The following is a 23,364-nucleotide window of genomic DNA, read 5'->3' as shown; positions in this document are numbered from 1 at the left end:
GGGGTGACCCCTACTGGCCGTCTGGGTGTGCTGTGGGCTTGGACTGACCCCTGCTGGCCGGTTCTCTACTGTGGCTATGGGGTGACCCCTGCTGGCCGGCTGTCCGGTGGCCGTGGGGTGGCCCTGCCGGCCAGCTGCTGTGTGCTGTGGCTGTGGGGTGAGAGGCTACCGGCTAGGTGTGTGCTGTAGTGACCGTGGGGTGAGAGATTACCGGCTGAGTGTCCAGTGGCTGTGGGGTGACCCGGCCGGCTGTGTGTGCTGTGGCCGTGGGCTGACTCCTGGGCACCGGCTGTGCAGTGGTACGGCCGGTGGTTTTCAGCTGTGGGTTATTGGATGGGGGGGGGGGGGGAGCGATGCTGGGGCAGCTTTAATCTTACTCAGTATTCACATATTGTTTTGGTAAAGTCAGAGTGAAAAATCATCATATTGGACATCTTGATTTCGGATTTGAGTTTGACTTTGCTGGGTTAAGCACTTTCGGTCTACTAAGACCACTTCAGGACTGCAGGATATTAAGCTTTAGGGGAGCGGGGCGGCAGCTATGGTGCGCCGCTACCATACGTGAACCTCCTGATAAGCTATCCCCGTCGGATGATGGTGACCGTCCATTGAGCAGCCTGGAGCTAGGGTTTAGGGTATAGAGGACAAAGCTTAGTGCGTCCTGATATAGATAGGAGGGATCTGAGAGAGTTTCTTCTTCGAAATGGACTTCAGAAATTAAGCAGGCGCCATAGTAAGTGTGAAAAGCTATGAAACTGGTAGCTTCTGCTTCTTGGTTACATCGCAGTTGATCAAATGCCGCACGTAAAATTTACACTGTTTCTAACTGACTGTCCCGTTCGCCGCTCGGCAGACGGCCGGCTTCTGCGAGCCCCACGAGCGCGACGAGTCGGCTCTGATGGGCTACGGCCAGCTGACCATCGACTCGCCACCGTCCACGCGCTGACAGCGCCACCTGCCGCGCACGGCTCACCCGCAACTTGCCAGCCCTTGTGATAGGTGGCGCTCGCACGCTGCGCAGGCACTAGACCTAATTGTCATGTAAACCGTACTAGGAGACGTGAGTTTAATGTTGTTTTGTTTGATTTTGAAAATTTGTTTCTTTGTGTGGTGATGCTAGCTCGTCGTCTGGCGCCAGGCGTGCCTCCGGCGGAAATCGCTCGCCGTTGGCACTGCAGCGGTCGTGGTTCGAGGGTGGCACGTTGTTAGGGTGGCTGTCCCGAGGAGTAGGTGGTACTTGAATCAGGTTGCGTCTGGCGCCGCTAGGTGCCGTGCTGAGTGTCATATTGGGGCTCTCCTCCCGCATACGTATAAAACTGAAAGGCCGTCGGGCTGGCGGCGGAGGGACGGATGTGTTGTGGTCGTCGCCAGTCCGCTCAGAGTGGCCGGGAGCCAAGGAGATATTTTAGGAGCTGTGCTCAGAACTCGAATCGGAGGTAGATCATGATGCAACCGTGTGTATGATTCAGCGTTGTTTTCTGTGCCGGATGTGAAGCGTTACTCCGACATTCTTCCGAATTGCGTGCAGTTAATCGAATTACGTTTCTCCGGCTGGAGTGCCAGTGAAGACTTCCGTATAAGTACTAATGCCAGGCTTGTGTCCAGTGTTTCTGGTGTCTTTTTAACCAGCCACTCGGTGAGGTAACTGTTCGTTTCTGCACTGACTGCGGACGCTTCTCTATTCCGTCGAGTGCGCTCTGCTGCCAGTTGGGAGGTTCGGTCTCTGGTGTGCGGAGCGGGGCATTCAGCGATCCCATCGGGACCGCTGCGCTGTATGGTGGCTCGCGAGGTCGGCGACGTCCCTTTCCCTGGTACAGCGGCGCGTTGATATGATTTGCCAGTTCTTGTTGGCTGTCCCATCGAAATAGATTGACACATTGAACTCACTTCTGTTTTGTGTGAAGTTTACGAAGTGCCGAGAAGTTTCATTGCCTGAGGTCCTCGCCAGATACTGAATGCAAGGCCAGCTATTCTAGTCTCTTACCGGACAAAGTTTATGCTCCTACGTTTTCCTTTGATGTGTGTTGAACATTCGATTCCTTATTATCGGTATGAAACACGTATTTTGATGTTGGCACTTTACCAGCGCATTTATTTTCTGAAAGCCGTTATGTTATTCATGAAAGCGAATCGATTGCTAAAACATTCTACCTGCACAACCTCGAAAATTGACAAGCATGATGAAACGAATGCCACTTTTAGAATAAGCAGCAGCAAGTGCTCAAGAACTAAGACAAAAAGCATGCAACTTGGAGGACAATTATTGTGCCTGTGTAGTTCAAAGAACTACGAGGAAACTAACTTCAGTGTTGAAGTTGTTCCAATTTCATCGGTGAAGAAACAACACGATTGACTGACGAAGCATAGGAGTTCAAGTTAGAAACAAAGGAAGATGGAGAAATAATAAACGAAGGAAGGCGCATGATGAAAACTGGCACGCTTGTATCTTACAACCACGTAACGTTAGGTTTGACGCCTCAACAGTACATGAACATGCAGACACGATGAATGAGACACGTAAATGATGCTAGAGCGAACTACTCAAGTGTGGCAGAGTGCCGGCGGACCCCGCGCCGGCAACTGACCTCGCTGTGTATATGACCGCGCACTACAAAACTGTTCCCGCTACACAACCCTGACCGTCCGGGGTCGACGCGCGGCTGCCGACCGCCCCTCCGTCCAATCACAACTGGCCAAACATCACTGACGTTATCGACATGACGTCATTCAACATCAACGCTGACGTCATTCCCGTCAATGTCGACATTATTTCATAAACATCAGCGCCTTGTCACATCGACATTAATGCAATTCCACAATCAATGTCGCCTGCCCACATCAACATCAACGCCATTTCACATCGACGGCATTTATCATACACACCGGCGTCATCCCACGTCAATACCAACACCATTCTGCTTCAGCGTCGACGCCATTCCACGTCAACACCGACGCCATTCCACGTCAACACCGACGCCATTCCACCCCAACACCGACGCCATTCCACGTCAACACCGACGCCATTCGCATTCAATACCGACATCACTGAGTCATACCCTTTTGTCATCCACTTGTATGACAATACCACAGCTTTTGGCCTTTCCACCGCCTGCAGCAATTACAATCTCAGCGTCTTTGACCTCAGCACAAGACGAGTTTGGATTGGGGAGGCGTCAGAGCGCCTCTTCGGCGATGGGTCACAAGCAGGTTCCGTTGGGTGACGACGAGCCTGCGGTGGCGGCGCCGGCGGGGATCCCCGCAGCCGACGGCTGGCGACGTCGGCCGAGCGGCGCGATCGTGATCTGTGAGTCGAGCGAGGTGCGCAGGCGCGCGGCCACGCTCGACTGGCGGCGTGCAGCATCCAGCAGCGACGGGTTGTCGAAGAGCGAGGTGGAGCGGTTGGAGCGGCGCCGGCAGCCGCGCCGCGCCGCCATCCGCCGCTTCCAGAAGTGGCGCAGTGTGCGCTTCACCTGCCGCAGGGACGGACGGGGGAGGGACGGACGGGGGTCTCTACATCAAGTCACAAGACGTGAAGGAACGACTTTACGAGGAACGACAATTCAACTGGACGTTCTGGGCCCAACGAGGCTATACGTCCTACACCACAAGTAACCACAAGTAAGTAACGGACGGGGGAGGGGTCACTCATGGAGGTGGAGGAACAGGTCACCACGTGGAGGTTTGGAAGTGGTGACTCACTGCCTGTTGGTCTTCAATAAAGAAGGAGGTTACGAAAACTGCCCACGGAAGACAGAAAGGCCAGTGGACAAAACACGGTAGTCAGGAAAACATCGACCACTTCAAGAGGAACGGGTGAGCGGGAGAGAGGGACGGCCACCTCACGAAGGTCGAGAGAGAGAGAGAGAGAGAGAGAGAGAGAGAGAGAGAGAGAGAGAGAGAGAGAGAGAGAGAGAGAGAGAGAGGAGAGAGAGAGAGAGAGAGAGAGAGAGAGAGAGAGAGAGAGAGAGAGAGAGAGAGAGAGAGAGAGAGAGAGAGAGAGAGAGAGAGAGAGAGAGAGAGAGAGAGAGAGAGAGAGAGAGAGAGAGAGAGAGAGGGAGGGAGTGATGAATGCATACATAATTACACATGGGTCGGAGGGTCAAGATGTGGAGCTTGGGGAAAAGGTCAGCCGTGCAGTTTTGGGAAGGGAGGGGTCACTATATGGAGGTCTGAAGATAGAGAGGGTGTCTAGTGGCCTCATGGAGATTGATGAATGGTGAAGGAAGACGCTACCATATGGAGCTCACCAAGAGAATGGGTTACCATTATGAGCTCAGAGAGAGGGACCAACTAGGATCGAGCTACTGAGATGCGGGAGAAATGACGAGAGATTTTCACTTGACGTGTTTTATTTCGGGCGCGTTAGGCGGGGGATAAGTTTTCAATTACTTTCCATGGCCCGAGGGTAAGACCGAGACCATGCTCTTCATATCACGGCGCAACATTGCCAGACTGGCATTTCCGAGGCCTATCAATCACTAAAATTGTGTTTGATTCAGTGCACCCAAAGCCGTGTTCCATTTACAATCGCCCCGAGAACCGAACACGTGGTGAAAGGGCTCGATCAATCCCGGTAAGATATTGCATATTTTCAGTGCAGCCAACTGTGTAGTGTGTACACATACAAGGATTCAGGCATGAAACGTATCCATATGTTCTCGTCGCCTTCCGCTATACCATAGGCCCGAAAGCCAACGGATACTGTATACGTATATGCCACTGGCATTTTGGATGAACGTAGAATATTGAAGATGTTGAGATAGGTAAAGATGAATGCGCGCTGCGCAGGTCCGAAGTTCCAGCTACCAGCCGCCACTACCTATTCTTTCTAGAGATGACAAATGGTCCGGATATTGGAGTTCATCAATATAACCTGGGTCTATGACCTGCCTTGCGAAGCGACGTCTGATATGCTAGACCTACACCGACCTTTGATTTATCTGATTACGCAACAAGACACATTTCGTATAATGTGTAAAGTGCTGTCGATTATTTCATGCGCCGTCTTCTTACAATTAGGTTTTATATGAAACGCTCTGATTGGAAAATATAAATCGCGGTAATGGAGCAATCGATGACACGTCGCAGGCAGAGACGATGCAAATTGCAAACACATTTACCAATGAACAATCAGAATAACTTCAATGACCATTTTAAACGAGCTTACCGAAGTCCAAAACAGCCTAATTATAAGGCAGGTGTGTGCGAACACACCTATAATTCCTATTTCCTATACCCGGGGTGTGAAGACTTCCATGACTCAAGGCAGGGTGTGGCATAACTGAGCCGTTTGCCACCTTAGACCGTGGACGGACAATGGCCATAACTCACACGGGAAAGGCCCGGGCCTCGTGTTTATGCATTTTGTAAAGCACATTGTGGAAGTTGTCTACATCCGGTGCTGTTGACGGCGCCACGTCCCGAGTGGCACTGCACGGACCGAACCAGCTGCGTCTCCCAAAGACTCGCCCGACAAGTTGAACTAAATGTGCTGCCGGTAACTGAATTAACCTCGAAACTTCTCTGTCGGCACTAATCCGCCGAGGTTTCCGCCTTTGACTCACCGGCACTGAGTGAAATATCATGAAACTGAGAAGCGTGTGGGCGGCTAAGGGTCACGGACTCATGAACTCAGCTGCGGCACGTGGGGCAAGATTTCATGGACGATGAAATCGTTTTGAAGAGTATGCGATAGTCGAGGGGAACTGAATTATAGGGTTAAATGACATAAGATGGCCATCCCCTAATGTTATAAACTTCGGATGCACAGCGAATGCGTGCAGCAATAATGATAGTCAACAGTAACACTGGCAAACCATCCGTTCATAGACTTCGACTTAACATCGTTTATGTTTTTACTGTCATGGGCACACTAAAAACGTTGACGATATAGGTATGTATAACTTTTAGTGTCAGTCTGTCTCAAAACCTTTTTGTTATGTTATTGTTTCTCATTGATTCGACGGTTTTCTTGGATTCAAGAGTTGGTGAAAAATTAAAACGACTTATTACGCAAAGTGCTTTCAGATGAAAGGTACTGAACGGGCATATATCTGCTGTACAATACTTCCAAGCGACCAGACATGCATGGTTCGAAAAATTGAAGAATTCCGCCAAAATTCAATTGCTTATGAAGACCGTACCTATATTTTTCCATGGACCTAGAGCTCAATCCGCGTTCGAAACATAACTCCCATAGGTGGGTAAACTCGTGCTTCGCTTGCGGGACGTGGTCACTCATCACTGCCCGGGGTTTGCCACCCCACTCCACGAAAGTACTGCGCGACGTCCTCTCGTACAATAGAGAACAGACCATAAATCAGTTTTCTAATTTCGCCGATGCCACTTCGAACAGTGGATGGGATGGTGGTCACAAGCTTACAGGGAAGCCGGGAAGTGATAGGCGTTCTTATGGTGAGAAGGTATTTGACGACGATGACCTGAAATTAGATTACCCCCCGCGCCGGGCCAGAGCTGAATGCCAACCGCGCCGGACCGGGGGAGTGTTTGAACACCCAAGTGTAACTCGGCTGCTGGGCCACCAAGCGACACACGGAAAGCGGCATTCGAAAGCGTAAGACCTTGGCTATACCTATTACCTACCTATCTTTTGGCTCTTGATATAGGACGGGATGAAAACTTCAGCTAGTTGCCGAATTTGTTTAGTCACAAGTCACAACCATAATTCTCCGATAAAGTTGCCGTACGTTTTGTAAGTATAAATTGAGTAGTCAATAATCTGCGCCAGCATCGTAAAAAATTAAAATATCGCTTACCTCATCATTGAAGAAGCAGTAGATGCAGCAGACGAAGAGTCCCTGGCAGGAGCGCAGGAAGGTGGTGCTGTAGCTCCAGAGGCCGAACTCGAGTGGCGACCGGTGCACCGGCGACGTCATCATGTTGAAGGAGTTGGTGATGCCCAGCAGGGGCAGGAGCACCAGCGCGGCGCGCACAGACTTCCTGGGTGGTTGTCACAGGGGCAGGCACGTCAGCGAGGGAGGGAGAGACACGTCAGCGGAGGGAGGGAGAGACACGTCAGCGAGGGAGGGAGAGGAGGGTGATAAAAATAGAGAGAGCGCGCGCGCGCGCGCGCGAGAGAGAGAGAGAGAGAGAGAGAGAGAGAGAGAGAGAGAGAGAGAGAGAGAGAGAGGGAGGGAGGGAGGGAGGGGATGCCTTTCTTCGTACTTATAGAAAGGAATATATCCCAGAATGTCTGGAAATTGATTAGCGAAACTATTTGCATCTAATCTAAGCTCAGTGCTCACTGATAGGTATCAGTCATTGATCCAGTTTTTGTGTCAGAAAATACCTGATCAGCATATGAATGCTCACTGCTCAGTGTTCACAGAAGATAGGCGATGCAGTGCTATTACACAGTTCGTCACAGCTGTGCCGTTTTTGCCCGAATATCTCAAACAACGCAATTATCGGGGTCTGAAGGCTCATCCTCATTCTAATCATGTTCCGTCATCCCATCCGTTGTCCCTTCTTTACTGCCAATTCTGCGATCAAAGCCTACTCGTCGACCACTGCTGGTAAGGTTCAATGACCAGGAGCCACCCAATTGTCGTATATCAGGAGTAGCCACTGGCCGATCGGTTTTCGACAGACGCTATCACTGCCGGAGGGCGCGGCGCGGACAGTCGAGGGGGGGAGGGGGGACAGTCGCCGGCGGGCGTGGCACTTGTCCCGGACAGTCGCCGGCGGGTACGGCCCGGGCACCGGCCGGGGAGGGGGGGGGGGGGCTAGCACAGTCGTGGGGGGAGTCCCGTATACTCGTATACAGTCCCCGGCGGCTGAAGCTCCCCAAATTCGCCGATGTCCATCAGAGGCTGCCGGTACCCTCGGGCGATCGACTGACCACCCAGCGCCGTCCGTAACCGGTCAGAGAGATAAATAACTGCTGCCAGGCCGCTCAGCAGTAATGCAGTAATGATCACCGGCTAACGGTAATCACAGTACCTGCATTGTGGTTCTTTTGTGTTCTTTTGTATCTTTATTGTTGGTCTTTGGGTAAAGGAACGGGGTCTATAGTCTGGAATTAAATGCCGCATTGAGCTTTGTCCTTCTAGGTTCGCGTGGGCCTGATTGTAAAAGAGTTATGATTTTTAGCTGTTGTTATTTATAAATGCCGCCCGAAGCCAATAACTATGACACCATTTGATAATGCGAAGCAAATCAAGGCGGACAAAGCACATTACCCTGAGCTAAACATTGCTATTTATTTTTAAACGTCTCGTGTAACAAAGAAGCCATTGCCGTATTGCAACTGCCATGCACTTAACGGGCACTGAATGGATTTACTGTGTCATACAGATAGTGATAGCTATGGTGTTTACGGTTTCCCCTTTCGGAAGGCCCTTGCTTGTTATGCCAATTGCCATTTCTGTGAGAATGCACCACACAATTATCAGCACGCAGCACGACGGAACTTGTCGGCACTTACTTGACCTTTGCTGTCTCTCGTGGACTTTCCTGGGCTTGAGGGCCTCTTAATTTCTTTATCAGAATGCGCAGAATGTTGAGAAGGAAAAGTATGTTAACCTGCAAAAAGAGAGAAATAAAATGTCAAACAACTAACACTGCATAATTAGTACCTTTGAGAAAATCACGAAGTTTTATCATATGTTAGTTATGTGGTAATGGGCTTTGCAATCTGCATTCCAGCCGTCCCGTTTGCCCCGCTGCCCTGGATCGGACTGGCCCGCCGCGTCTGTCGTGGGGAGATTTGTTGTCGACAGTCTGGCGCGTGTCCCATCCATTCTGTGTCGGCTCAGTCGTCCAGGGGGAGGACATGCCCTCCTCCCCCCCTCCCCGCCGCCCACACACCGGGGATGTCTGACACGACCGATGGCACCGCCGTACGTAATTTATTGTACTCGATCAGCTGAGACATTCTCCGTCTTCGAGATGTGGGAGAGATGAATCGCTGGGCAGCGCAATATTTCGACAGCTGTTGAGAAGTGCGGTTGAAATTATTATTGCCAATGCCGAAATTTGCAGGAGAAATAACTCAAATAACCTACTGATAGTCTAATAACATCGGTCTCCCGTTCGACGTGCAATGTCAATTCATATGCATAAATTAGACGGAAAAAATTGAGAATGGCGTCGCATCATCATGTCGCATCTAGTGTCTCCTTTTCCTCGCGTCGTGGTCAGACTAAATAAACGGTCAAGGGACACCACGCAGGGAAAGTCATTCAAACTTCATACACACTTCGTGAGCTGCAAAAAGCGCAGGGCCTCGTCTAAGAGATTTTCCGGGGGGGGGGGGGGCAGGGACTCAGGGAGCCAAACCTAGGTTACCCCCAAATCCTGTTTTCTCACCGGATCTAGGCCACTGATTTTGCATCACAGCCCGGAAACCTGATGAACTTTTTTAACACTAGATAAATAAAAATAGTAGAACATCCGACCCATGCCTTTGCATTAGTTTATAACCCCCTCACATTGGCCCACCAGACAGAAATAAGCAAAACAAAGAATGAAACCTTAGTTTTTGGACCCGCTACACCTTTTTAAGTAGGTTATTTGTTTACGATTTCAGCCTCTAATGAATGCTTTACTGTTCATCGGAGTTCAAATTTAACGACTTATTTCCATTTATCTAAGAATCTTGCTCCCGTTATGGCCATAAGGGAGCCATCACTTATTTGTATGCGCTTCTGCTCCTCTGTTCGTGCAAGGTAGAATTAAAACGTTGAAACCAAATATTTTCTTAGAATAATCGAGCGAAATGAACAATTAATGCCCTCAAATGACTTGAACATTGACCTTATCTTAGCAATTTATTACGAACGCATATCTTTTTTGCGAACCACATCGGTTTCTAACGGGCCCCAACGGCATATGAGCGTCAGGTGCCGAGCTCTGATGGCCAGTGCCAGCTTCTGGAATCTGGACCCACGTCGGCCTCTGTTAGCCCACACTAGTCTTTCCCGTCCCCAGAGACAGACCACCAACATGAGCTTACGATTACCCAGAATGGGAGCCTGCTTCATTACGATTAGGAGCTTCTCTTGCCGCACACCGGTGACCGTCCAGCCAGAAGTTCGACGTCGCGTAGTGAGGACGACGAAAGGTAGGAACAACAGATTGACGCCTCGAGCACAGAAACAACAGGAGAATACGAGAAAGAGAATATGCGGGACACCCGGATTTGGGTCGCCTGAAAACCCGAAATGTAACGGATTGCTGAGCGAAGAAAAAAAAAACAATGGTATCAGGTAAACAAAATAAACACGTGAAAACAGTCAGAGGTAATCGGGTATATCTCTGTGCTCTGCATTGCATCCATGTTTCGTTTATACGCATTTGTTTTTATGTGCACTGACGCCTTGCAGTAAAAATTCATTTGCCTTTTCGCTTTTGCCGCCCCCCCCCCCCAGTCGTGACATTTTTACCCTGACTGCAGGGGGGGGCGGCAGGCCGGTGACTGCGGGGGTTTGCCCCCCTCCAATTAACATGTTAGACGAGGCCCTGAAAAAGCGTCAGCTTTATTCTACGTCGTACATCTTTTTTATTTCCAACTGTTTACACCCGTTTTGTTTCAACACGATGTTGCAATCAATGTTGGTAGACAGATTAGCCACGGACCATTGCGTCGGCTGCACTACCTACATGACTGGCATGTTCTGAGGTTTGAGAACCACTGAATGACGTCACATGTTTCCTCCGCCCGCTACGTCACATCGCGCTCCGCTAGTCCGAACTACACCCAGCCACCACGGTGAAGTGGCGCGACGCGTTTCCAAGGCGGCGACGGCTGACGTCATCCAGATTTACCGAGGCGATAGACCGAACCGGTTCCGCCAGCCGTTATCCTATCGCTGGGCGAAACTGGTTAGTCTGACGTCACACGGAATTCGGTGCGTCACAAACTTGGAACCGGTTCATGTACTTACCTCCAGCTTTGTGTGTACTGTGTAACCAGCCAATTATATAATAGTGGGTTGTTTGGGCAGTGCGGTGAGGGCAATGCTATTTGATAATGAATGAAATCATAGACCTTTGCTCATCTCGGCTTACACAGGTCTATGATGAGAGGAATTGCAAGTTGCAACTGACGTTCTCGGATGCTCAGCTAGTGGCTCTTTGACTTTGTACATCATAAACGTGATCTGTCTTCTAAAATTTTACTCGTTCGTCTCGATACGTCTAAAATAACTTCAAAAGCAAGAGAACAAGGGAACTCTTGGCCCCGCGGCCGTCTAACAGCAGTCGAGCCGATGTGGTCCGATCCTACGACATACTAATTGTGTTTTAGACTCGCCACGGTTGGGATCTATACCGATTGATTGTCTACCGAGCGATTGTCATTGTATATAGAGAAGAAAGAGTGTTAAAAAATCGAGCATTGAAGGATCCGTATTGCTTAATCAAGTTAAACGCGGCTCACCTTGACCGTCCGCCTGATGGCCTATCGCGCAATTTCACCTGACGTAGAAAGGTTCTGAAGGAGCTGAGTCTTCTATTGGATTAGAGTGTCAATTCTTTGGCTTTTTTTGACTGGTATAAAGTTATATTAAAATATCTGAGTAAGGCCATTACTCACACAGCTGCGTATTAAAGTAATTAAAAACTCCTGTATACCGAAACCCATCACAGCAGAGCAGCGACTCTCACTACTACGCGCCAGGTATTTGGAGTACGGCTCTGTTACGTCGTAGTACGCCACAGCCCGCCCTATGTCGTCATACCAGTTCCACGAGAGCCTGTCGCTGGCCGCTCGGCCGGTCATGACGTCACGGCTCCGCCCCGGGCCACCGTGTGACGTCACACCACAACAGCCGCCGCGACCGCCACGCGACGGGGGCGTGCCGCGTGTCTGGGCGTCCGGTGACCTTGTGAAAGTTGTGACGTCACACTGTTGAACCCGCTGTTGCCGTCCGAGTGGAAATAACGGCCGTGTCATCGCCGGCGAACGGAGTGCAATTACAAACAAATGGCACTGCTGAGTCGGGGCGAGGGAGGGGCGGATCGGCTCTCATGACAGTCCAACCACAACACCCGCGGGGAAAGAATATCTCCCGCCCATCACGATCCGGATTCCGGAAAAAGTTTAATTACTCGGATAAGTAATCACTCTCATTCAAGCTTTGGCAACAAAAAATGTCCACAATCGGCCTACAAAATATCCAGAATCCCGTTGATTCCCCTATTCTTTTACTTATCCACCTCGGCCTATTTATTTTCATTGTCCAAAGAACCCTTCACAGTGTCGTTTCCTCTCATCCTCCAAGTCCTTCGTAAGTCTCGACACACAAAGAGATCCCTAATTTAGTTGCGCTGCCAATGAAGACCGTTATTGAGCTTTGCAAGATATGATAACTTCATCTAACACATCTGCTGCATGCGTGCTTATAAAACATGTAGTTACCAAATACCTAAGGCATGATGCTTTATTTCAGGAAAATAGTTTTCCTGTGTGAAAATCTAGGAAAATTCGTTGATCTAAGCATCAAAACAAAGGCCGCAACAACGGTCGTATTTACAGCAAAGGGGATGGAGATGGGCTGCTGTGAAATGTATATAATGTCACACATATAGTTAATTGATCAATATGACATAATGTCGAGTGTACATAGAACCTATACGAACCCTGGATCACTGGAACGAATCAATTCACTGTTGTGCTGAACAAGCATGTTTTAAGCGGCAATTAGCCGTTCAAGCAGCTGAACTTGCAAGTGCTAAAACCACATGCAACGGCACTCGTATGGGATACGTTCTCCTGAAATCATAAAAACAAAGACCGGATGAACCTCAAGAGCGAGTGAAAGTTAACATAGAAATCTAATTTCATAAAACTAAAAATACTAAAGCTTGTATGAGATTCTGGTTATTTCATATCACTGTTTTAGATTTTCTTTTGTAACCAGAAGGACGTCCCATGATGAGCAACATACCAGACATGACTGGAAACTGAGAATGCTATCACTCCTGCCAACTGCCACGGGAATAGAAGCATCCGACTCTGGAAAGCCGACAGTTCACCACAACTGCTCGCTCTCTGCCACTTTACCTGTCACTTTAACGTTCAATTGCTCACGATGGAGCGGCGGGAACGACGGCGCATCCATTTGGGGAGCGGCGGTAGCGCCGAGCCGAGCTGCAGAGCAGTTCCGTCAGTGGGGCGCCCCGGCCACCGGTGCCTCCTCTCGACATTCCATTATGTATGACAGGATATGGCCCGCACTCGGAGCGGCCGCGGCCCGCGGCATGGCGCCTGACTGACACAAAGGTCACAGCCGCCGCGGCCGGCGCGGCCCCGGCGAGCGACCGAGCGCGGTTCAGCCGTGTAACTTCTCACACGGGCCAGAGCGAGGAGTAGTTATCCATGTTGAGTAGCAATAGACAAATGTGAGACAAATGTGTTGTGTAACCCGTCTCAAGTAGTTATCCATACCGAAATCATAGGGAGAGAGCTTCATTTGTATGCAGATGAAGACAATGAGACGAAGCTCATCTGCCGTGGACTTAAACGCTCCTCAGTGACAGTGACATTGCTATGGAAGGATACATGTCAGCGTTCGCCGTGCTACAACGAATACTTTCGCCAAATTGTCAGGGAACTCAGATTTGTTTTTCAATAGAAAAGCACAATTCTAACGAATAGCGTTTTAACTATTGACAACAAACCTTCGGTCATGTTTCTTATATTGTACGCAAGTGTGGCATAGATATGGAAATAAAATGCAGCATAAAATGACCCTAGGCCTAGTGGAATGGAAAGTGGAACGAAAAGTCAAACGGCCATAGTATCTCATTTTTCTTCCAAACTTTCTGAAATGGTTGTTGAAGCCACTTATAGCACTCAGCAAGCAGACATGGGTGGAGAATGTTTGAAAAAGTTACCCCGGCCGGCGACCGATACCTAGTCGCGGGAAGACGATATACTCACGTTGTTCTCAACGGTCATCATCAAACCCCTATTCTGACGCATGGAATAGGATGCTGTGTTTGCTCAAGGATGAGCGTTGTATCCGACACCGTATTATTCATAATATTTTTGGAATGATCGAAAATGCAATTTCCTTTTAAATTATTATTTCTTTTTACTTAAACTTCCAATTTCACACCGAACCCAAACCAAACCATATGCCATTTTGAGTACCTAAATGTTGCGTTTTCAGCTTTTTATTGTGTCTCAAAATAGCTACAAAAAGACAACTCACCATAGTAGAAGCTTTACAGAGAAATTGACAGATCGAACCAAGCAAAGCACTAAAATAGGTCACTGACATCCACGGGCGTAGCCTTTTTCAATGTTGGACGGCTCTTATAATACAAACAGGGAGTCGATCCAGGAATATCGACCGGTCCCGGTCTCGTAGCTCAGTTGCTAGAGCGTTGGATTCCGCGTGGCGAGAGCACGCGGCCCGGTTACAACAGTCCGAGTTCGAAGCATGATGGCCGCTCGGTGTTTATGAGCACCCTGACGGGTACGCTCATAAACGGGTGTGGTTGCGGTTGGTGGCAGGTCAGTTGAAGGCAATGAGGTCAAACAGTAGTTTTGAAAAAGTGCGCCGAAGGCGCGCCAAAATTTCGAAACTGAACAGGATGTGAGAGCAATCTTGGCATTGGCGACCACACGCGGGTCTTAGGGTTGGAGATTATGGCAAGTTAAGTAAATGGTAAATACCTACCTGATTTGCAATATTACGCCCATGGAAGTCAACATTCGAAGAGCGTGAGTTTTCTTTTCTCGTATGGAGACAGCTTTTAGGATTTACAAGAGTAGAAAAGTTACCCCGGCCGCGCCGGGGTAGGCTGAAAGTTACCCCGGCCACGGCCGGGGTGGCCGGGGCAGGTTCTCCACCCATGCAAGCAGATGTACCCTGGAATTACCAAACCAAACTTTATTTTGGGTGTCAATTCATAGCCATAGCTGCGCTATTGCCACTGCCCGCAGACCAATCCATGTTGGAACTGATGGATCGATTGTATCGGCACAGCTCGAAACGTTATTTGTCGCGTGATGCGATGGTTTCATGTATACGTTGCATATTGTAGCTTGATGCCGTAACATACAATTGTTTATCTGATAATCAAATGCACAGATGAGATGAGAGATGCCATAAGCAATATAACCAATGCATTAGCAAATCCCACTCTTACGTTTTACCCATTCAGTAAAACGGCCGAACGGCACTATAGGCATTGAGTATTGACGTGACCGGCCATTCCGATGTGTCGCACATCCCCGAACCGTCTATTTCCAGCCTTCCTCACCAGAAGCCAGCGGTTCCGGCGGCCGCACATCCGGTGCTCCGCTCCGGTCCACGAAACGCGGTTCTCCGAAATATTTCGTTCCTCGAGCCGCCGCTGGCCCACTTCACTGTCGAGCGGGTACGGCCGTGACTCATCGGTGACGTCACAAACAACGTCAGCCAATCAGCGCGGCCGCCGCCGGTGACGTCGGCACGGCGGCCGGCCGAGCGCGGCTCTCACTGGTCGATTCGCGAAGGTCGCTTGCGTCACATTGTGACGTTTCACTCGGGAGGCCGGGCCTGTTTATATGCCTGCGCCGGCCCCACAGAGGTGAATCATTCTCTACCCGTGGTGGTGAGCGGACGTGCACAGTGCGCTACGCCTGCGCTGAGTCGCACCCGACACGAGGAATTCGCACCAGATTGCGTAAGCTGGCTGATTGGACGAGCGAGGGTGCGATGCGGCTGTTCAGTGCTCGTGCAGCCAGCGCCGAGTGTGGAGGTGCTTCGGGAGTGCTCTCGCCACTGACCAACACGAGCGAGGGACTGCGGCCGGCCCCGACCTTCACGACTCCGACTCTGTCGCTGACTCCGACCACTTTGCGCTCCATTGAAGACTCGCTGATGGATACCGGAGAAGGTGGTGCCTCTCGGCCGGCCGCTCACCAGTACCAGGCCGGCTTCGTGGTGCCTCCGGTGACGTTCTCTCAGCTGGACCAGCACCGGTGGCAGGGCGGCGTGACCACCGTCACCGCCGGCCGTTCCGCCGGCGGACCTTCCCTGATCGACGCGGCCGCCCGGCCGGCGCCGCAGGGCCACCGGCGCGGCGGCCGCCGGCCCAGAGACGACGCCGTCTCGCCCGAGGAGGAGCACCGACGTCGTCTGCGACGCGAGCGGAACAAGCAGGCGGCGGCGCGGTGTCGGCAGCGACGCGTCACGCTGACCAACACGCTGCAGGCCGAGACGGACGAGTTGGAGATGGAGCGCTCGGCGCTGGAGCGCGAGATCCGCCACCTGCAGGCGCAGAAGGAGGAGCTCCACTTCCTGATAGAGTCGCACCGGCCCTGCTGCCGCATCGGCAAGGAGAACGAGCCGGCGCCGGCGCCCACTCGCCGCTCGTTCGTCGTCAAACAGGAGCCGGCGGAGGAGGCCACCGTGCCGCAGGCGGCGCCCTACCTGGGTCAGCCGGCTGTCTCCGCCGGGCTCGAGCAGACGGTGCCTCAGGCGGGCCCGGCCCGACAGGCGCGGCCCACCTCGCTGGCACTGGTGCCGAGCAGCGGCCCTGGCGTGGCCATCAACACGCCCTCGCACGGCCTGGGACTCAACTTTGACTCGCTGATGGAGGGCGGCACGGGACTGACCCCGGTCACATGTACCGGCCTGCCTCCGCTGCTCCCCGTGAGCGGTGGCGGAGCGCTGGCCACACCCGTGGTCACCTCACAGGCCGAGCTGCGCAGAGGGGACATGCTGAGCCCTGGTGACCGTCACCTGGTGTCCCTGTGAGACCCGCACCCCGGCCGGCGGCTGGACGGAGCAGTACAACGTGTGGCTGTTCCCCTGTTGACATAGTGAGATATTTATTGCATGTCTGTTGTTCGCAGTTTGCATATCGTTCACCCGTTTGTCATATACGCACAGCTTTGCGAATCATCGTGTTATTTATTTACCTGATCAGTTCAATTGCCAACGAGACCATCAATGTAGTACTGTTGGAGTTGACCTATGCACTATATTTGTCATGTATTCGGTATTATTACCGAAGTGAAGTGTAACATGAATACAACTTCATGAATCTACCCCGTCTCTTTCACCAGAACTGACACGTTGGGCACCAGGCGCACTTGCTAGTGACGCTGACGGGATTTCGATGCCTCCCGAACTGACGTTTGGGTCCGCCGAACTGAATGACAGCTGCCCCCCCCCCCCCCCCCAGCTTCCCAGTATCGGTTCGCCGAAAAACGCTCCGCGCGTCAGAAATGCAGCGAGGGTGACACCGGAGCCCTAAAGTTCCTTCGCGGCACGTGGAGCGCCAATGAAATGGACATACGACCTTCTGTCGGCTGCGCGTCTCCCGTCTTTCCGTTCAGCCCCAGGCCCTCTGTCTGACGGGGGAAGAAGCGGGGGGGGGGGGCAGAGAGGGGGTACCGGGCCGAGACCCGCTCCGGTCTCCGGCCACGTGCCAACTTCCGCGGCCCACATCTACCGGGGCCGACGAAACACGACTCGGGCGCTATATAGACCGTGTTATGACCTGTCACGGACGCCCTACTGGAGTTCCGGTGGTTTCAGGTGTAGGGTGTCAATCTCACATACCTAGAAGAAAGAACGATGGCCGACACATTTCCACGGTCTTGCCAATTCATTATGAATGACCACTCCCGACCAGTACAATGCTACATTTACGGATATACAGACCAGTTGCTTTTGCCTGCATGTAAATGCTCAACCCAGTTGCTTTTGCTCGCATGTAAATGCTCAACCAATTTACGGACCCAGTTCCTTTTGCTCGTAAATACTCAATAAAGGTGGATTTGATTACTTAAACAATTACGCTCAGCTCACAATACAAAAGCGATGCAAACTTGTTTGGATCTGTGACCGTTTTGCTAGCTAACTACTACGGGTACTCCCCAGTCCCCGTGCAGAAACAGCAACGCATTTCACTTCATTTACAAAGCAACTTCATGCAGCTTCATTTCTATCCGTTGCATTGCTGCAGTTATTTCCAATCAGCAGGGGATGACCCTGTTTCACCACTGTCTCCAGTGTTGACCTAGCCTGGGCGGGGGCCGTCGATTGTGGGCAGCGGGGGTTCACCAACGGAGATGACGGCGCGGGCGGCGGCTGGCGGGCCGGCGGCGGAGACGACGCTGGCAGCCGCGCCACACGTGGCCACCTCCTGCCACGAGGTTAGATGACCAGTCCCTGAATCACAGCCGTCTACTCGGCGCCGGCACCTTCCGGTCGTGATTCGTTTTCCGACAGCTGTCCGCGAAAATTCTGAGAAAGTGTGGGCGGACTCGAGAATCGCCTGCATGCCACCATGAGTCTGCGCTGGAGTACGCGACTCACTGGGACAGACTACCACGCCGCGTTTCGCTAGCGCGTACGGATCGCTGATATAAACCACCGCGCCGCTCAGCGCACGGCGCCGCTGTTCGGGCGGAGCCAGCGCGGCGCGGCGGCCGATCGTTCCGCAGGTTATGCTAGCCCCTGGACTCGTGCACAGCCGAGGAGGCGCCCATTGGTGTTCGGCCCGCGCCGGCAGTATAGCTGCGGACTGCGGATGGCCACAGGGCAGCGCCGCGGGCTCATCGCTCATCGCCAGCGCTCGTTATTGGCGGCGGCCCGAGACGGCGGCGCGTCAGCATCATTACCTACCGTCAGCCGCTGACATCAGCCCCCCGACCGACCCCCTCCAGATCCCGCGCCGGCCCAGACAGGATTACAGCACGCACGTGGAGGCAGAAGATGCCGCCACTGCCGCTTGGTCATACGATCATTATTTGGGGCTCAGCGGCTCAACAGCTGACCGGCGGATTGGTCTGATTGGCGGCGAGCCGCACTATCTATCGCACATGGTCATGATATAGGTTGTCGCGGGCTTGCGTGACCGGATTGGCTCGTGGACTTTGAAAGGCACTCACTCTATCGGCCATAAATGGCAGTGTAGCTTTTTGTCACATGAGCGTCGAGCTTTTAATAGTGAGAGGAGTCAGTATGTTACAGTTAGCATTATACACTAGGAATAGATACACTGCTTTTTACTATGCTAATATGCAATTGTTCTTCATAGAACAACATTAACAGCAAGACCTTTGATTGCAAGATCTTTGTTTTTTATAAACTATGCTGCAAAAGCCTGAAAAAACGTGACAACATTTTCATTAGGTACCATATTGTTTTTAGAACAGAAGCAATCTTTTCTTTTTCAGGCCATTTTCGTGAAATCATCGTGCTCAATTCGATGATCTATTCTGAGTCACACCCTGTTTCAACTAAAAAATATCGTGGGTTCGAGCCAACAACGGGCATTTGTGTCTACATAAGCATCAATAATGCTTCCACATGCAGCATGTGCCTGCTTAGAGTAGGTAGTACAAAACAAATAAATGCAAAAGTATATAAAAGATCAGTACAGAAACGTTAAACATATCCGAAAGGCAAAGAGAAAACAAGGGACGAATTTTTTACGTTACGGTGGGAAATTCAGAGCGTGTTTAGGGAAAAAAGTGTTCCGATACCTATGTAAATTATATCATGAAAGGGCAATGGCAAGGAGCTTAGAACGGAACTAGCTCCAATGGTTCTATTTTTAGGAAGGTGCCAGCATTGTGCAATAGCTGGTAGAATGAAGTGACAGAGTTTGACAAAAACTGGCAGACCTACACCTGAAATGCAAATGTGTTATATACGCCTTATGCATCGCTAGACACAGCTTTGGGTTTTACGCGGCAAACTCTTACTCATTCGTCCTTATATCGATGCTTGCAAGGCGTCGAGCTGTTGTATGTTTACAGGCCAGGCCATGTAGCGACAAACTGATTCAAGTTACTGCAATGAAGGAAGACCGTACTGCAATGAAGGAAGACCGTCTAATGATCAGGAGGCGACCAAGCACAGTAATCGGCTGCAGCTGGCGGACAGTGGCGTTGATGACTTCCGCCTATGTAAACCTACTTTGAGCCGCTATTCCATGACTCGCAGTGAGACCCATATTGAGCTGTACCGACTGGGGGAGGGGGGCTCCGGTCCATCTCTGCGCGCTGATGGATGTCACATACGCGGCGACAGACTCCGCGAGCCGTGTATGCATTAGCGCGCGGCCGCCATCGCCGTTCAGCCACTGGAAACCGACTGATAGGCGCCGCCGCCGCCGGCGCTCCTTCATTGGAAGGTGGTGCTTCCTGGTCCGACCAGCCTCGCTGGGACGCCGCCGACCCGCAGCTGTCGCCGAGTCTCGCGAGTACCCGTCATAGAGCCGGGCTCTGAGAGCGGTGACATGAGTAGGAAAAGGTCACCCGCGCGAGATCACGCTCTGCGCCACGGCAGTGAGGTCCGTTCCGGTCGGCGTCACATGTCCCGCTCACAGCGACATGACCGAGAGCCGAGAGGATTTGTCAGCTGGAGCGCCAGGCAATTATACTGGCAATGGAATACACTGCGACATTTGCGAGAAGCATCATCAGCATCTGATTGAAATGGCATACATTCTTGAGAGCCACCACATACCAGTATAGCGCCTTTTGGGGCGACTAACGGAGCGAGCGAGGGGGTGAGTCTTGCACGTGCGAAATTTCGAGGGGGTACCTCCAACTGACTTGTGCACGGCACCCTACTGACCGGTTTCTAGCGATGTGCCAAATTTGAGCACAATCGGCCCAGCCGTTCTCGAGATCTGGGAGCGGCACCCTGCACGTGCGCACGTGCTAAATGGGTCCCAACTGACTTGTGCACGGCACCCTACTAACTGGTCCCTAACCGTGTACCAAATTTGAGCGCCATCGGTCCAGCCGTTCTCGAGATCTGGAAACGACCCCTGCACGTGCGCACGTGCAGCAGCACCCCAACTCTGGCACATGGATATGCAGTGCCTAGTGGGTGCCTACCTACATGCCAAGTTTCAGCGCAATCGGCCAAGTAGTTACCGAGATATTGCAACAATTACAAAAGTGACACCTCTTCGTTTTGCACGTGGCACGTGCATAAGGGGTCACCCACATGCATCGGGAATAGTCCAATACTTGGTAGAAGGAATGAAGCTACCCTACAAAAATTACCGCGTGTAAATCGGTCAAGTGGTTGCTGAGATATAAGCCTCGCAAAAGCGTCCGCACGGCCGGCCGGCCGGCCGCTCATACTCAGAAATTTCCGTTATTCTACGTAAGACTCCGCTCGCTTCGCTCGCTCCGTAACCAGCATCATGGCGGATTTCACGATAATCGCAATGAATTACCAGCTGGACGATGGGTATAGGCAGGTATATGGCCAAAATGCATATATAGTAGAAGTAATAACTTTCCAACCTAATATCCAAACCACTAAGTTCGAAAGAGACTCCTCTATATTTTCCTATTTTTTCATCTATTATGAGTCAACTTTCAATATTTCCAATACTTTATCGAATCATAAACTTCCCGAACATTTCCCTTCATTGGCGGTCGCAGCCGCTAGCAAAAGGGGGGGCCAAAGTCACACTCGCGGGACATAACATTTATTCGTCACCGGGAGGGGGGAGGGGGTGATCGGCTAATTTTTTACGTCCACGAGGTGCCGCGCAGTTGGCATTACTTATGCTTCATCCATCTGATTCTTGCGTGAAATTTTTAAGCTCAATTTAAGGCAAAATCACCAGTTCCATTTCCCGTCCCACGGTGCTTCCACCGGTCGGCCCACTGCACCATGACGACGGATCGGTGTAGCATAGGTATACTGGAAGGTCAGGCACGTGGATTCATGACCTTACCACTATAAAACAATTCAGAAAAGTACAGATACCTCTTGCTTTGAACAAGCATGTGAAACCCAGAGAGCATTTTCAGACTATGACATTTACCCATATAGGTAACATACCTAGCTGTGTGGCGGCGGGAGAGAGTAGGTACACCGACCTCTGGAGACCCCCCACAGGTTCCGAGCTTTCAAAATTGGCATCTGAGGGCCGCGCGCGACTCCTGCGGGGCTTCGCAGCGGCTCTATTGGGGCTCACTCAACCTGCCTAGTCTTACTGCTAAAAAGACTGGCCCTGAGCCCTAAGGACTTTATCAGTCTCTGCCAGCCCCAGGACCCACACCGGCTCATGGGGTCCCGACGTCGAAATATGAGGGAATCTGCGCCGGACCATCAGGACGCAAAGTAATCTCGATCAGGACCAACGTAGGGCTGTGCGGGAGACTGTGTGAGCCCTCTGATCTTCAGAAACCCACCCATGTATGTTTTCACGCAGAGGCCAGTTTAGGGCCCTCAGAGACCAGTACAGGGCCTGCAAACTACAAAGGCCAGTAGTTTGAGTCGAGACAATCAGTGACCGAGTTGGGCTCTCAGAGGCTAATGTGGGTTATTACAGGCCAACATGGGCCCTCAGAGGTCAGCGTGGGGCCCTAAAAGACCGGCATGAGCCGTCGTTGGACCCCAGAGGCCAGCAGAGGGCCCTCAAAGGCCAAGATGGGCCCTCCTCAAATGCCAATGCAGGCCCTTAGAGGCCGGCATCGGGTCTTCAGCAGCCAGTGCGGGGCCCTCATTGGCACCGGTTCGTCTTGGGACACCACAGACAGAAATAAGGCCACCAGAGACCGGTGTGAGACCCTCAGACGCCGGTTGGGACCCCTGAAGCCGGTTAGGGGCCCTCATAGGCCAGATGTGGGGTCTCAGAGGTTGATGTAGGCTCTTAGCGGTCAACGTGGGCACTTGACCGCCACTGAAGTTCCCTCAGAGGTCAGTGTAGGACGCTCAAAGACCGGTGTGGGAGCTATATTAATAGCTGGGCGTGGGTTTTTTGAGCCTCGTGACGATCGAATAATTGCCAGGGCCCCATACACCTACATGGGGGCCCATTGGTAGTTTGAGGGGGGGGGGGCAAATGATATGATGGCCCCCTTTATTGACCTTGGGGGGGGGGGGGCATGGCCCTGATGCCCCCCCCCCCCGCGACCGCCACTGTGTACACAATACACACATGCCTCTGAGATTACATACTAGCTCATGCAAACTCTATGCAGGCCCCGGAGTTCCCACGCTAATCCTTAAGAAACCAAGCCGGCATACGGCGTCACCACCGGGCTTCTGAGGTGCACAGCACCAACCCATGAGGTCTTACTTTAGTGTCTTAGAGCCAATCTCCTTTAGCAGGGCCACTGCCGAAGAGGGTCTCATGCCAGTCATTGCTGGGTCTACGAGAGCCTCAAGTAAACCCACGCTGATATTCCATATAAGATCCGGCCATACTCGTGAACCGGTGCCAGCGACGCTGACCACCAAATTGACAGAATGCGAAACTGAGCCCACTCATGAGTGAAATTTACGTCCTTTGATGGCGCAAGAAAGAAAATGAAACATACGAAAAGCTTTTCTAGGACTTTTGTTCGATCTGAAAGGTGGGGCCAAAAGATAGTATGGCCCCACCTTTCAGCACCAAAGGGGGGGCCATGGC

General features: G+C 51.7%; 2 protein-coding genes across 5 annotated transcripts in view; one reads left to right on the top strand and one right to left on the bottom strand.

The window, feature by feature from the left end:
• The window catches only part of LOC122367664 (serine/threonine-protein kinase OSR1-like), a 34,956-nt gene extending 33,074 nt beyond the window's left edge, over positions 1 to 1,882 (top strand). For all 4 annotated transcript variants that reach the window (XM_043341001.1, XM_043340982.1, XM_043340990.1 and 1 more), the window contains one exon: positions 854 to 1,882. In XM_043341001.1, coding sequence (XP_043196936.1) covers positions 854 to 946 — 93 coding nt within the window. In that variant the 3' untranslated portion in view covers positions 947 to 1,882. The remainder of the gene's footprint in view (positions 1 to 853) is intronic.
• A 430-nt stretch (positions 1,883 to 2,312) lies between these two features.
• The window catches only part of LOC122367681 (PDF receptor-like), a 96,093-nt gene continuing 75,041 nt past the window's right edge, over positions 2,313 to 23,364 (bottom strand). The window contains exons 9-11 of the mRNA XM_043341019.1: positions 8,447 to 8,544; positions 6,777 to 6,960; positions 2,313 to 3,470 (exon numbers count right to left, since the gene is read on the bottom strand). Of these exons, the coding sequence (XP_043196954.1) occupies positions 3,198 to 3,470; positions 6,777 to 6,960; positions 8,447 to 8,544 (555 nt within the window). The 3' untranslated portion in view covers positions 2,313 to 3,197. The remainder of the gene's footprint in view (positions 3,471 to 6,776; positions 6,961 to 8,446; positions 8,545 to 23,364) is intronic.

Source organism: Amphibalanus amphitrite, unplaced genomic scaffold (genome assembly GCF_019059575.1).
Source record: "Amphibalanus amphitrite isolate SeventyFive unplaced genomic scaffold, NRLGWU_Aamphi_draft 000031F_arrow, whole genome shotgun sequence".
Taxonomy (NCBI): domain Eukaryota; kingdom Metazoa; phylum Arthropoda; class Thecostraca; order Balanomorpha; family Balanidae; genus Amphibalanus; species Amphibalanus amphitrite.
This window is presented reverse-complemented; position numbering and strand designations above follow the sequence as displayed.